Source organism: Oncorhynchus tshawytscha, linkage group LG08, assembly GCF_018296145.1.
Source record: "Oncorhynchus tshawytscha isolate Ot180627B linkage group LG08, Otsh_v2.0, whole genome shotgun sequence".
Lineage (NCBI taxonomy): Eukaryota > Metazoa > Chordata > Actinopteri > Salmoniformes > Salmonidae > Oncorhynchus > Oncorhynchus tshawytscha.
In genome coordinates this window covers 19,536,685-19,549,417 of record NC_056436.1, presented here as the reverse complement: position 1 = coordinate 19,549,417, position 12,733 = coordinate 19,536,685, and the positions used below count along the sequence as shown (strand labels likewise).

The window sequence follows — 12,733 nt, the reverse complement described above, 5'->3', positions numbered from 1 at the left end:
CACAGAGAAGAGTCACAAAAAGCAGAAATAGAGATAAAATGAATCACTAACCTTTGATGATCTTCATCAGATGACACTCATAGGACTTCATGTTACACAATACATGTATGTTTTGTTCGATAAAGTTCATATTTATATCCAAAAATCTCAGTTTACATTGGCGTGTTACATTCAGTAATGTTTTGCTTCCAAAACATCCAGTGATTTTGCAGAGTTGATGAAAATACAAGTGTTATGCATGGAACGTTAGATAAAATTCTCCTTAATGCAACCGCTATGTCAGATTTCATAAAAGAGTTCTGTTATACTCACAGACATCATTCAAACAGTTTTAGAAACTTCAGAGTGTGTTCTATCCAAATATATATCCTAATCTAATAATATGCATATATTAGCAACTGGGCCTGAGTAGCAGGCAGTTTACTCTCGTCACCTTATTCATCCAAGCTACTCAATACTGCCCCCAGCCATAAGAAGTTTTAAACAGTTTATAAAATTCCCAAAAATGATGTCAAGGCTTTAGAAGCTTCTGATAGGCTAACTGGCATAATTTGAGTCAATTGTAGGTGTACCTGTGGATGTATTTCAAGACCTACCTTTAAACTCAATGCCTCTTTGCTTGACATCATGGGAAAATCAAATGAGAAATCAGCCAAGACCTCAATTTCCAAACACTTGAAGGTATCATGTTCATCTGTACAAACAATAGTACGCAAGTATAAACACCATGGGACCACGCAGCTGTCATACCGCTCAGGAAGGAGATGCGTTCTGTCTCCTAGAGATGACTTTGGTGCGAAAAGTGCAAATCAATCCCAGAACAACAGCAAAGGACCTTGTGAAGATGCTGGAGGAAACAGGTACAAAAGTATCTATGTCCACAGTAAAACGAGTCCTATGTAGGCATAACCTGAAAGGCCGCTCAGCAAGAAAGAAGCCCCTGCTCCCAAACCACCATAAAACAGACAGACTACGGTTTGCGACTGCACATGGGGACAAAGATCAAACTTTTGGAGAAATGTCCTCTGGTCTGATGAAACAAAAATAGAACTGTTTGGCCATAACGACCATCATTATGTTTGGAGGAAAAAGAGGGAGGCTTGCAAGCCGAAGAACACCATCCCAACCGTGATGCACGGGGGTGGAAGCATCATGTTGTGGGGGTGCTTTGCTGTAGGAGGGACTGGTGCACTTCACAAAATAGATGGCATCATGAGGGAGGAAAATTATGTGGATATATTGAAGCAACATCTCAAGACATCAGTCAGGAAGTTAATGCTTGATCGCAAATGGGTCTTCCAAATGGACAATGACCCTAAGCATACTTCCAAAGTTGTTGCAAAACTATTGGAGTGGCCATCACAAAGCACTGACCTCAATCCCATAGAACATTTGTGGGCAGAACTGAAAAGCATGTATGAGCAAGGAGGCCTACAAACCTGACTCAGTTACATCAGCTCTGTCAGGAGGAATGGGCCAGAACTCACCCAACTTATTGTGGGAAGCTTGTGGAAGGCTACCCCAAACATTTGACCCAAGTTAAACAATTTAAAGGCAATGCTACCAAATACTAATTGAGTGTATGTAAACTTCTGACCCACTGGGAATGTGATCAAAGTAATAAAAGCTGAAATAAATCATTCTCCCTACTATTATTCTGACATTTCACATTCTTAAAATAAAATAAAGTGGTTACCATACCTGACCTAAAACAGGGAACTTTTACTTAGATTAAATGTCAGGAATTGTGAAAAACTGAGTTTAAATGTACAGTGGGGAGAACAAGTATATGATACACTGCCGATTTTGCAGGTTTTCCTACTTACAAAGCATGTAGAGGTCTGTAATTCTTTTCATAGGTACACTTCAACTGTGAGAGACGGAATCTAAAACAAAAATCCAGAAGATCACATTGTATAATTTTTAAGTAATTCATTTGCATTTTATTGCATGACATAAGTATTTGATCACCTACCAACCAGTAAGAATTCTGGCTCTCACAGACCTGTTAGTTTTTCTTTAAGAATCCCTCCTGTTCTCCACTCATTGTATTACCTGCACCTGTTTGAACTCGTTACCTGTATAAAAGACACCTGTCCACACACTCAATCACACAGACTTCAACCTCTCCACAATGGCCAAGACCAGAGAGCTGTGTAAGGACATCAGGGTTAAAATTGTAGCCCTGCACAAGGCTGGGATGGGCTACAGGACAATAGGCAAGCAGCTTGGTGAGAAGGCAACAACTGTTGGCGCAATTATTAGAAAATGGAAGAAGTTCAAGATGACGGTCAATCACCCTCGGTCTGGGGCTCCATGCAAGATCTCACCTCGTGGGGCATCAATGATCATGAGGAAGGTGAGGGATCAGCCCAGAACTCCACGGCAGGACCTGGTCAAGGACCTGAAGAGAGCTGGGACCACAGTCTCAAAGAAAACCATTAGGAACACACTACGCCGTCATGGATTCAAATCCTGCAGCGCACGCAAGGTCCCCCTGCTCAAGCCAGTGCATGTCCAGGCCCGTCTGAAGTTTGCCAATGACCATCTGGATGATCCAGATGAAGAATGGGAGAAGATCATGTGGTCTGATGAGACAAAAGTAGTGCTTTTTGGTCTAAACTCCACTCGCCGTGTTTGGAGGAAGAAGAAGGATGAGTACAACCCCAAGAACACCATCCCAACCGTGAAGCATGGAGGTGGAAACATCATTCTTTGGGGATGCTTTTCTGCAAAGGGGACAGGACGAGTGCACCGTGTTGAGGGGAGGATGGATTGGGCCATGTATCATGAGGTCTTGGCCAACAACCTCCTTCCCTCAGTGAGAGCATTGAAGATGGGTCGTGGCTGGGTCTTCCAGCATGACAACGACCCGAAACACACAGCCAGGGCAACTAAGGAGTGGCTCCATAAGAAGCACCTCAAGGTCCTGGAGTGGCCTAGCCAGTCTCCAGACCTGAACCCAATAGAAAATCTTTGGAGGGAGACCTTCTAAAATACAGGTACTTGTCAATGAGCCAAACATATATATATATTTTTTAAGGAGTGCCACAGCTGCCACGTGCACATGATTTAACCTGTATCTGTAGGCTAGTGTATGTGTACCTTGGTGTGTATTTTGTCTACAAGTAGGTAAACATTCATTCTATTGGGTAAACACTCATTCTATTAGGTAAACACTCATTCTGTTTCAGGATGCCCATAGTTTAGTCATTTTCAAAGATGCTGGTTGGCTGTTGTATAAACACTAGTGGTGACTTTTAGATAGTTCTTTCACCCTTGGGCCGCTGTAGCGCTCTTAGTTAGAGGACATATAAACATCTAGTGTTTGATTTGTGGCTGATATTTGTTTGCGTTACATCTTTCTTATCAAGTCCAGGAAATCATTGCACTCTAATAGATTGTAAATCAAATGTTCTGCAGACAAAAGGCTACAAACAATAGCGGAACAGATGAATATCGGTAATTGTTTTTAATACAACAATGATACTACTTCAGTGTTGGCTGAGCGTCATGATTGTAATATTGTTTGTTTTTCCCGCTCAACAGGCTATGATTTCTCTGAGGTGCTGCGATGGTTCGGAGAGCGGGTGGACCGCATCATCCTGCTCTTCGACGCCCACAAACTGGACATCTCAGACGAGTTCTCTGAGGCCATCAAGGCTTTCCGTGGCCAGGATGACAAGATCCGCGTGGTGCTGAACAAGGCTGACCAGGTGGACAGCCAGCAGCTGATGAGGGTCTACGGAGCTCTGATGTGGTCCCTTGGGAAAGTCATCAACACACCCGAGGTGGTGAGGGTCTACCTGGGCTCTTTCTGGGCCAAGCCCCTGCAGAACACGGAGAACCGGAGGCTCTTTGAGGCAGAGGCCCAGGACCTCTTCAAGGACATCCAGGGCCTGCCCCGGAACGCTGCCCTACGCAAACTCAATGACCTCATCAAACGAGCTCGACTTGCTAAGGTAAGGTGTTACTGTAACTGTACTCCCCCAGTACCTACTCTGCCCTGCCCATTCTTATGCTGTCCCTGGAGGCCAATAGTCCTAATAAGACCCATGTCTCTATTAGTGATTGGGGGGGGGGGATTATACAGTTACATATCGCAATATTGTTTTGGACAATATTATATATACTTTGACTCGATTTGAAAATATTTTAAATTTTTTGCTCAGCTAGCGCTAGCCGGCTGTACGGAACCTTTGCAAAAATGTTTCATCCTTGTTCTCTATCTTTTTAATTAGTGAGCCAACATGTTTTCAGCACCATTCATTTCCATGACTGATCAAAACTAATTTTACAATGCAATCTCATCTCTCTTCAGGAGACATAGTGTGCAATATGTTTGGAACATCAAATCGCAGTAGAACCGCAGTATCAAATTGCAATAAATATAGAATCATAAGAATCGCTATACATATTGTATCGACACTTAAGTGTGCTTAAGATCCCGGACTACAACTTTAAGTCTGACCATGTGGTCTTACACCTGTGTTTTTTTTGGCCTGTTGTGCAACATGAACACTTCCTCTGGGATCCCTGGTTTACAGTATTTCCATTCAGACTGGTACTTAAGTCTCCCTGCAGCACACAAAGCAATTTATCCAGAACAGAGGAGGGCCATTCCTCAGAGTGTACCCTTATCTCTTCCGCAATATTTTCCAACTGGCCAGACAAACAGAAATCCAGCAGCTCTCCACATTACTTCCTGCTATGCTGAGAGTGTGTGAAACCATGTGAGGTAGTAAAGCACTCCAGGTTGGCCCTGCCGGTCTCGGTCACCCCCCACCCCTGGTCAGAGAGGAATGTATGAAGTCCTAAAAAAAAACAAGGCCCATATTTACCCACCCTCTGAACCTCTTCCTGCCTGCCTGCTTGTAAGCACTGGCACTCCAGCCTCCAGCACCATAGTGTTCACGCCAACCCTGTCTGTCTCTGTCCGTCCGTCTGTTTGCCCATCCCACACTGCCTGCCTGCTTCCAAGAGGAATAAACATTCTCATATTCTCTGGAAACTAAAAGGCACAACCTTACTTTATTCCCAGGAGCGAACTTCCTCCCAAACCTACTTTATTGAGGAAATGATTGTGTAAACACCGGTGTTGTTGAATGTTCCCCCTGGTAAGGACATTTACAAGGTGGAGTCGCACTTGCAAACATGAGGAACATATTGATAACCCTGCGGGTCCAACAATGCTTGGAGGTTGAAGGAACCTGGTGAATTAATGCAATCAGCTTCTATCTGATGTATTCTGTTTTAACCCACCTTATCATTTCCCCTTATACAATTTCAGTTCACAAATACACTGTACAAGTCTCATCAACAGGGTCGTCTGTTGATAATGGCTGTCCCTGGCCGTGACCCCATTCTCTGAGGGTGTCTCCGGGGGAGTTGAGACATGTGAAAAACACATTTCCAATTCACACATGCGTATACACACTTGTAGATGTGTGAAATAGGACAAATGTAATCACCCACCAAATCATTATTATTATTATTATTATTATTATTATTATGAAACCAGATGAAAATATCAAGCATGTAGAAGGAAGAATACCACAAAGATGTAGACAAAAGTTGTATCAAAAGCAGCATGACCTCATACATACAGTGTAATAGAACTTTATTTGAATATGTGGAAAGCTGAAATCTGGAAATTACATAAATAGACAAGTGGCTCAGTCTTGACCATACTAATACTCTCTCTCTACATCTCTCCCATAGGTGCATGCCTACATCATCAGCTACCTGAAGAAAGAGATGCCGTCGTTGTTTGGGAAGGAGAAGAAGAAAGAGGAACTGATCATGAGACTTTCTGAGATCTACACCATACTGCAGAGAGAGCACCACATCTCCCCTGGAGACTTTCCCAATGTCGTCAAGATGCAGGTCCGCTGGGTTACCATGCCCCCCAAATTCAGAATAATTCATATGGTTACTTCCCAAATGGCCATATTCCCCTGCACTACTTTTGACCAGAGCCCTGGTCAAAGTTAGTGCACAAAAAAAAAAATAGGGTGCCATTTGGGACACTAGGCAGGTTGCAAGATCAAATCCCTGAGCTGACAATGTAAAAATCTGTCGTTGTGCCCCTGAAGGCAGTTAACTCACTGTTCCTAGGCCGTCATTGAAAATAAGAATTTGTTCTTAACTGACTTGCCTAGTTAAATAAAAACATCATAGATTTTTATCTGGGTGCAACTCAGTGGCTCATCTGAAATGCAGAGTATTATCAAATACCGTATGTACCCATAGTCATTTCAGTCATCTTGCATACCTCAACATGAGTAGTGAAACAGTACTTGCAGATACAAGTAAAGGGGTAGATGGAGGGTGCAGATCTCAAACATGAACAGTTAATCAAAACTTCATCATTGGGCATGGTTTAGCACTGCTGGACGTTGCCATCCAGTTGAAAGCGAGAGATGGCCACACCTCTGGCACCTCCCCAGCTCTGTGTGAAAGCAGCTGTTTTCTGTCAGCTACAGAGAGTAGAGCGAGCTAGGCGTCAGAGGCAGACTGAGCCTGGCTTTGGATTAGGAAGGGAAAAGCTCAACTCGTTGAACATAGAGAATCACCACAGCTGGTTGTGAGACATTGTCTTGAGAGAATGCTCCACCATTGATCAGTGTAGTGTGTACTGGTCCCTGAGGAGGACTGTAATTCCCTGTCCTGTTATTGTGTGTTGAGGAGAGGGACCACCTGCCATAGTCTCAAATTTCTCTGCTTTTTAGTCATGGGTGTTTACTTAACAAAATGTTCAACACAGCACCGCCGAGACCTGAGACCTTAAGCCAATGTAACCGTTACATATCCTTTGGTCATCCCACCCTAATCCTAGCCCTGATATGACTGTAGGGTCCATTAGACACCACAATAATGGAGTCATATCAGGGAAAGCCTAATCCCTCCTTTACAGATGTGGCCTAGAAGTTTCCTCATATAAACGACAATGGACAGCTCATGGCCACCCAAGTCAGTCAGGATCAATATACACTACATGACAGCAAGTATGTTGACACCTGCTCGTCGAACATCTCATTCCAAAATCATGGTAATTAATATGGAGTTGGTTCAGATTTGCTGCTATAATGGCCTCCACTCTTCTCGGAAGGCTTTCCACTAGATGTTGAAACATTGCTGCAGGGACTTGCAAATACAAGCCACAAGAGCATTCGTGAGGTCGGGCACTGGTGTTGGGCGATTAGGCCAGGCTCGCAGTCGGCGTTCCAATTCATCCCAAAGGTGTTCGATGGGGTTGATGTCAGGGCTCTGGGCAGGCTAGTCAAGTTCTTCCACACCGATCTCAACAAACTATTTCTGGATGGACCTCGATTTCTGCACGGGGGCATTGTCATGCTGAAACAGAAAAGGGCCTTCTGTTGCCACAGAATGGAAGCACAGAATTGTCTAGAATGTCATTGTATGCTGTAGTGTTAACATTTCACTTCACTGGATCTAAGGGGCCTAACGCAAACCATGAAAAACAGCCCCAGACCATTATTTCTCCTCCACCTAACTTTACAATTGGCATTATGCATTGGGGCAGGTAGTGTTATCCTGGCATCCGCCAAACCCAGATTCGTCTGTCGGACTGCCAGATGCTGAAGCGTGATTCATCACTTCAGAGAACGCATTTCCACTGCTCCAAAATCCAATGGCGGCGAGCTTTACACCACTCCAGCTTACGCTTGGCATTGCGCATGGTGACTTTAGGCTTTATTATTATCAAATCAAATGTTATTTGTCACATGCAAGTCGGCGCATTTCTGTCAAATTCTTACTTGACAAGCCCTTAACCAACAATGCAGAGGTTTTTTTTAAGTAAGAAAATATTTAATTTAAAAAAAAATAAAAAGTAGAATAAACCAAAGTTTTTAATCTATTTTTATTTCACCTTTATTTATTTAGTTGAGGACAAGTTCTCATTTCCAACTGCGACCTGGCCAAGATAAAGCAAAGCAGCTTGACACATACAACAACACAGAGTTACACATGGAATAAACAAACATACAGTCAATAATACAGTAGGAAAAAAGTATATATACAGTATGTGCAAATGAGGTAGGATAAGAAATGTAAGGCAATAAATAGGCCATGGTGGCAAAGTAATTACAATATTGCAATTAAACACTGGAATGGTAGATGTGCAGAAGATGAATGTGCAAGTAGAGATACTGGGGTGCAAAGGAGCAAGATAAATACATAAATATAGTATGGGGATGAGGTAGTTGGATGGGCTATGTACAGGTGCAGGGATCTGTGAGCTGCTCTGACAGCTTGTGCTTAAAGCTAGTGAGGGAGATATGAGTCTCCAGCTTCAGTGATTTTTGCAGTTCGTTCCAGTCATTGGCAGCAGAGAACTGGAAGGAAAGGCGGCCAAAGAAAGAATTTGCTTTGGGGGTGACCAGTGAGCTATACCTGCTGGAGCGCGTGCTACGGGTGGGTCCTGCTATGGTGACCAGTGAGCTGAGATAAGGCGGGGCTTTACCTAGCAGAGACTTGTAGATGACCTGGAGCCAGTGGGTTTGTCGACGAGTATGAAGTGAGGGCCAGCCAACGAGAGCGCACAGGTCGCAGTGGTGGGTAGTATATGGGGTTTTGGTGACAAAACGGATGGCACTGTGATAGACTGCATCCAATTTGTTGAGTAGAGTGTTGGGGGCTATTTTGTAAACGACATCGCCAAAGTCGAGGATTGGTAGGATGGTCAGTTTTACGAGGGTATGTTTGGCAGCATGAGTGAAGGATGCTTTATTGCGAAATAGGAAGCCGATTCTAGATTTAATTTAGGATTGGAGCTGCTTAATGTGAGTCTGGAAGGCGAGTTTACAGTCTAACCAGACACCTCGGTATTTGTAGTTGTCCACATATTCTAAGTCAGAACCGTCCAGAGTAGTGATGGTCGACGGGCGGGCAGGTGCGGGCAGCGAGCAGTTGAAGAGCATGCATTTAGTTTTTCTTGCATTTAAGAGCAGTTGGAGGCCACGGAAAGAGAGTTGTATGGCATTGAAGCTCGTCTGGAGGTTAGTTAACAGTGTCCAAATAAGGGCCAGAGGTATACAGGTGTCGTCTGCGTAGAGATGGATCAGAGAATCACCAGCAGCAAGAGCGACATCATTGATGTATTCAGAGGAGAGAGTCAGCCCGAGAATTGAACCCTGTGGCGCCCCCATAGAGACTGCCAGAGGTCCGGACAACAGGCCCTCCAATTTGTCACACTGAACTCTATCAGAGAAGTAGTTGGTGAACCAGGCGAGGCAATCATTTGAGAATGCAAGGCTGTTGAGTCTGCCGATAAGAATGTGGTGATTGACCCTCACTTGGGGAATGCAATTTGTTTTAGTTAACTTTGCAACAGTATCAAAAATAAATGTTGTATTGTTTTTATTCTCCTCAATCAGGTTGGAAAATAGGCTGATCAGACATCAGTGAGGGCTTTTCGATATTGCACGGTACTGTCTTTCCAAGCTTGTCGGAAGACTTCCATTTTGGTGGAGCGCCATTTCCGTTCCAATTTTCTGGAAGCTTGCATCAGTGCTTGGGTAATTTCTGTATACCAGGGATCTAGTTTCTTGTCAGACCTTCCTTCTTTTTTTTGAGGTGTCATTGCATCTAGTGTATTACAAAGGTTAAGTTTAGATCCTTGGTTAGGTAGTTAACTGATTGTTGTACTCCCAATGTCCTTGGGTAGGTAGAGGGAGCCTGGAAGGGCATCAAGGAATCTTTTGGTTGTCTGAGAATTTATAGCGCAGCTTTTGGAGTTTAAGCAAATTATTTCTTGCCAACGTAAAAAGATGATGATCCGATAGTCCAGAGTTATGAGGAAAAATATTTAAATACAAAATATCTATTCCACAGGACAAAATAAGATCCAGGTTATGATTGTGGCAATCCATAGGTCCTGAGACATGTTGGATAAAACCCACTGAGTAATGGCTCCAAAAGTATTTTGGAGTGGGTCTATAGACTTCTCTATGTGAGTATTGAAGTCACCAAAAATTGGAATACTATCTGCCATGACTACAAGGTTCGAAAGAAATTCAAGGAACTCAGTGAGGAACACTGTATACGGCCCAGGAGGCCTGTTAAACAGTATCTATAAAAAGTGATTGGGTAGTCTGCATAGATGGGAAGCCGTTGTCTTACTGCAGGGTTCTCAAACCCTGTTCCTGGAGAGCTACTGTCCTCGAGAGCTATTGTCACGCCAACCCTAATATAGCACACCTGATTGTAATAAGCTGGTTGATAAGCTGAATCAGGTTAGTTACAAATCGGCTTGGAATGAACCCCTACAGGAGGGTAGCTCTCCAGGAACAGGGTCGGAGAGCTCTGCCTTACTGTAATGTGTTATTTTGTGAAGGAGGACTAGATTACAAATGACATTGATCCCTGTTTCTTAAACTTTCTTGCTGTCTTTGTTTTTCAGGAGCAGCTCCAGCACTATGACTTCAGCAAGTTCCCCTCCCTGAAGATGAAGCTGATTGAGTCTGTGGACAAGATGTTGGCTAACAAGATCTCCGGCCTGATGACCATGATCCGTGACGAGGAGAGCATGGCACCCCCCGCCATGGTGAGCGGCGGGGCCTTTGAGGGCTCCCAAGACGGTCCCTTCGGCCAGGGTTACGGAGAGGGCATCAGCGCCGGGTCTGACTGCGAGGACTGGATCGTAAGCCGTGACAAACACAAGTACGATGAGATTTTCTACTCCATGAACCCCATCAACGGAAAGATCAGTGGAGTCAACGCCAAGAAGGAAATGATGAACTCCAGTCTGCCCAACACAGTCCTGGGGAAGATCTGGAAGCTGGCGGACTGTGATAAAGACGGCATGCTGGATGACGAGGAGTTTGCCCTGGCGCAGCACCTGATCAAGGTGAAGCTGGAGGGGTACGAGCTGCCCACCGAGCTACCTCACCACCTGGTGCCTCCCGCCCACAGGAAGAACGAGGTCGCTGACATCCTCTACAACCATGACGAGAACTAAAGACAAGCCAAAAAACACCAATGGAGAGGACACTCTATTGTGTCCCAATGCCCAAACTTGTGCACTATGTAGTATGGTGTAGAGGTCGACCGATTATGATTTTTCAACACCGATACCGATTTTAAAAACTATTTAAAGTATTTGTAATAATGACAATTACAACAATACTGAATGAACACTTATTTTAACTTAATATAATATATCAATAAAATCAATTTAGCCTCAAATAAATAATGAAACATGTTCAATTTGGTTTAAATAATGCAAAAACAAAGTGTTGGAGAAGTAAAAGTACAATATGTGCCATGTAAAAAAGCTAACGTTTGAGTTCCTTGCTCAGAACATGAGAACATATGAAAGTAGGTGGTTCCTTTTAACATGAGACTTCAATATTCCAAGGTAAGAGGTTTTAGGTTGTAGTTAATATAGTATTTATAGGACTATTTCTCTCTATACCATTTGTATTTCATATACCTTTGACTATTGGATGTTCTTATAGGCACTTTAGTATTGCCAGTGTAACAGTATAGCTTCCGTCCCTCTCCTCGCTCCTCCCTGGGCTCGAACCAAGAACACATCGACAACAGCCACACTTGAAGCAGCGTTACCCATCGCTCCACAAATGCCGCGGTCCTTGCAGAGCAAGCGGAATAACTACTCCAAGTCTCAGAGCGAGTGATGTTTGAAACGCTATTAGCGCGCACCCCGCTAACTAGCTAGCCATTTCACATCGGTTACACCACCATTTGGCTGATAGGCTTGAAGTCATAAACAGCGCTGTGCATGCAAAGAGCTGCTGGCAAAGCGCACGAAAGTGCTGTTTGAATTAATGCTTACGAGCCTGCTGCTGCCTACCATCGCTCAGTCAGACTGCTCTATCAAATATCAAATCATAGACTTAATTCTAACATAATAACACACAGAAAAACAAGCCTTTGGTCATTAATATGGTCGAATCCGGAAACTATCATTTCGAAAACAAAACGTTTATTCTTCCAGTGAAATACGGAACCGTTCGGTATTTTATCTAACGGGTGGCATACCTAAGTCTAAATATTCTTGTTACATTGTACAACCTTCAATGTTATGTCATAATTACGTAAAATTCTGGCAAATTAGTTCACAATGAGCCAGGCGGTCCAAACTGTTGCATATCAAAATCAAATCAAATTTTATTTGTCACATACACATGGTTAGCAGATGTTAATGCGAGTGTAGCGAAATGCTTGTAGAGAGTTAAATAAAGTTCGTTCAGAGCCATCGATGTGTCTGCTTGGGGGGTATATATACGGCTGTGATTATAATCGAAGCGAATTCTCTTGGTAGATAATGCGGTCTACATTTGATTGTGAGGAATTCTAAATCAGGTGAACAGAAGGATTTGAGTTCCTGTATGTTTCTTTCATCACACCATGTCACGTTGGCCATGAGGCATACGCCCCCGCCCCTCTTCTTACCAGAAAGATGTTTGTTTCTGTCGGCGCGATGCGTGGAGAAACCCGCTGGCTGCACCGCTTCGGATAGCGTCTCTCCAGTTAGCCATGTTTCCGTGAAGCATAGAACGTTACAGTCTCTGATGTCCCTCTGGAATGCTACCCTTGCTCGGATTTCATCAACCTTGTTGTCAAGAGACTGGACATTGGCAAGAAGAATGCTAGGGAGTGGTGCACAATGTGCCCGTCTCCGGAGTCTGACCAGAAGACCGCTTCGTTTCCCTCTTTTTCTGAGTCGTTTTTTTTTTGGGTCGCT

General features: G+C 43.7%; 1 protein-coding gene across 1 annotated transcript in view; it reads left to right on the top strand.

The window, feature by feature from the left end:
* The window catches only part of LOC112256828 (EH domain-containing protein 4), a 47,724-nt gene extending 36,555 nt beyond the window's left edge, over positions 1 to 11,169 (top strand). Inside the window, exons 4-6 of the mRNA XM_024430360.2 lie at positions 3,550 to 3,962; positions 5,722 to 5,886; positions 10,427 to 11,169. Of these exons, the coding sequence (XP_024286128.1) occupies positions 3,550 to 3,962; positions 5,722 to 5,886; positions 10,427 to 10,984 (1,136 nt within the window). The 3' untranslated portion in view covers positions 10,985 to 11,169. The remainder of the gene's footprint in view (positions 1 to 3,549; positions 3,963 to 5,721; positions 5,887 to 10,426) is intronic.
* The last annotated feature ends 1,564 nt before the right edge of the window (positions 11,170 to 12,733 follow it).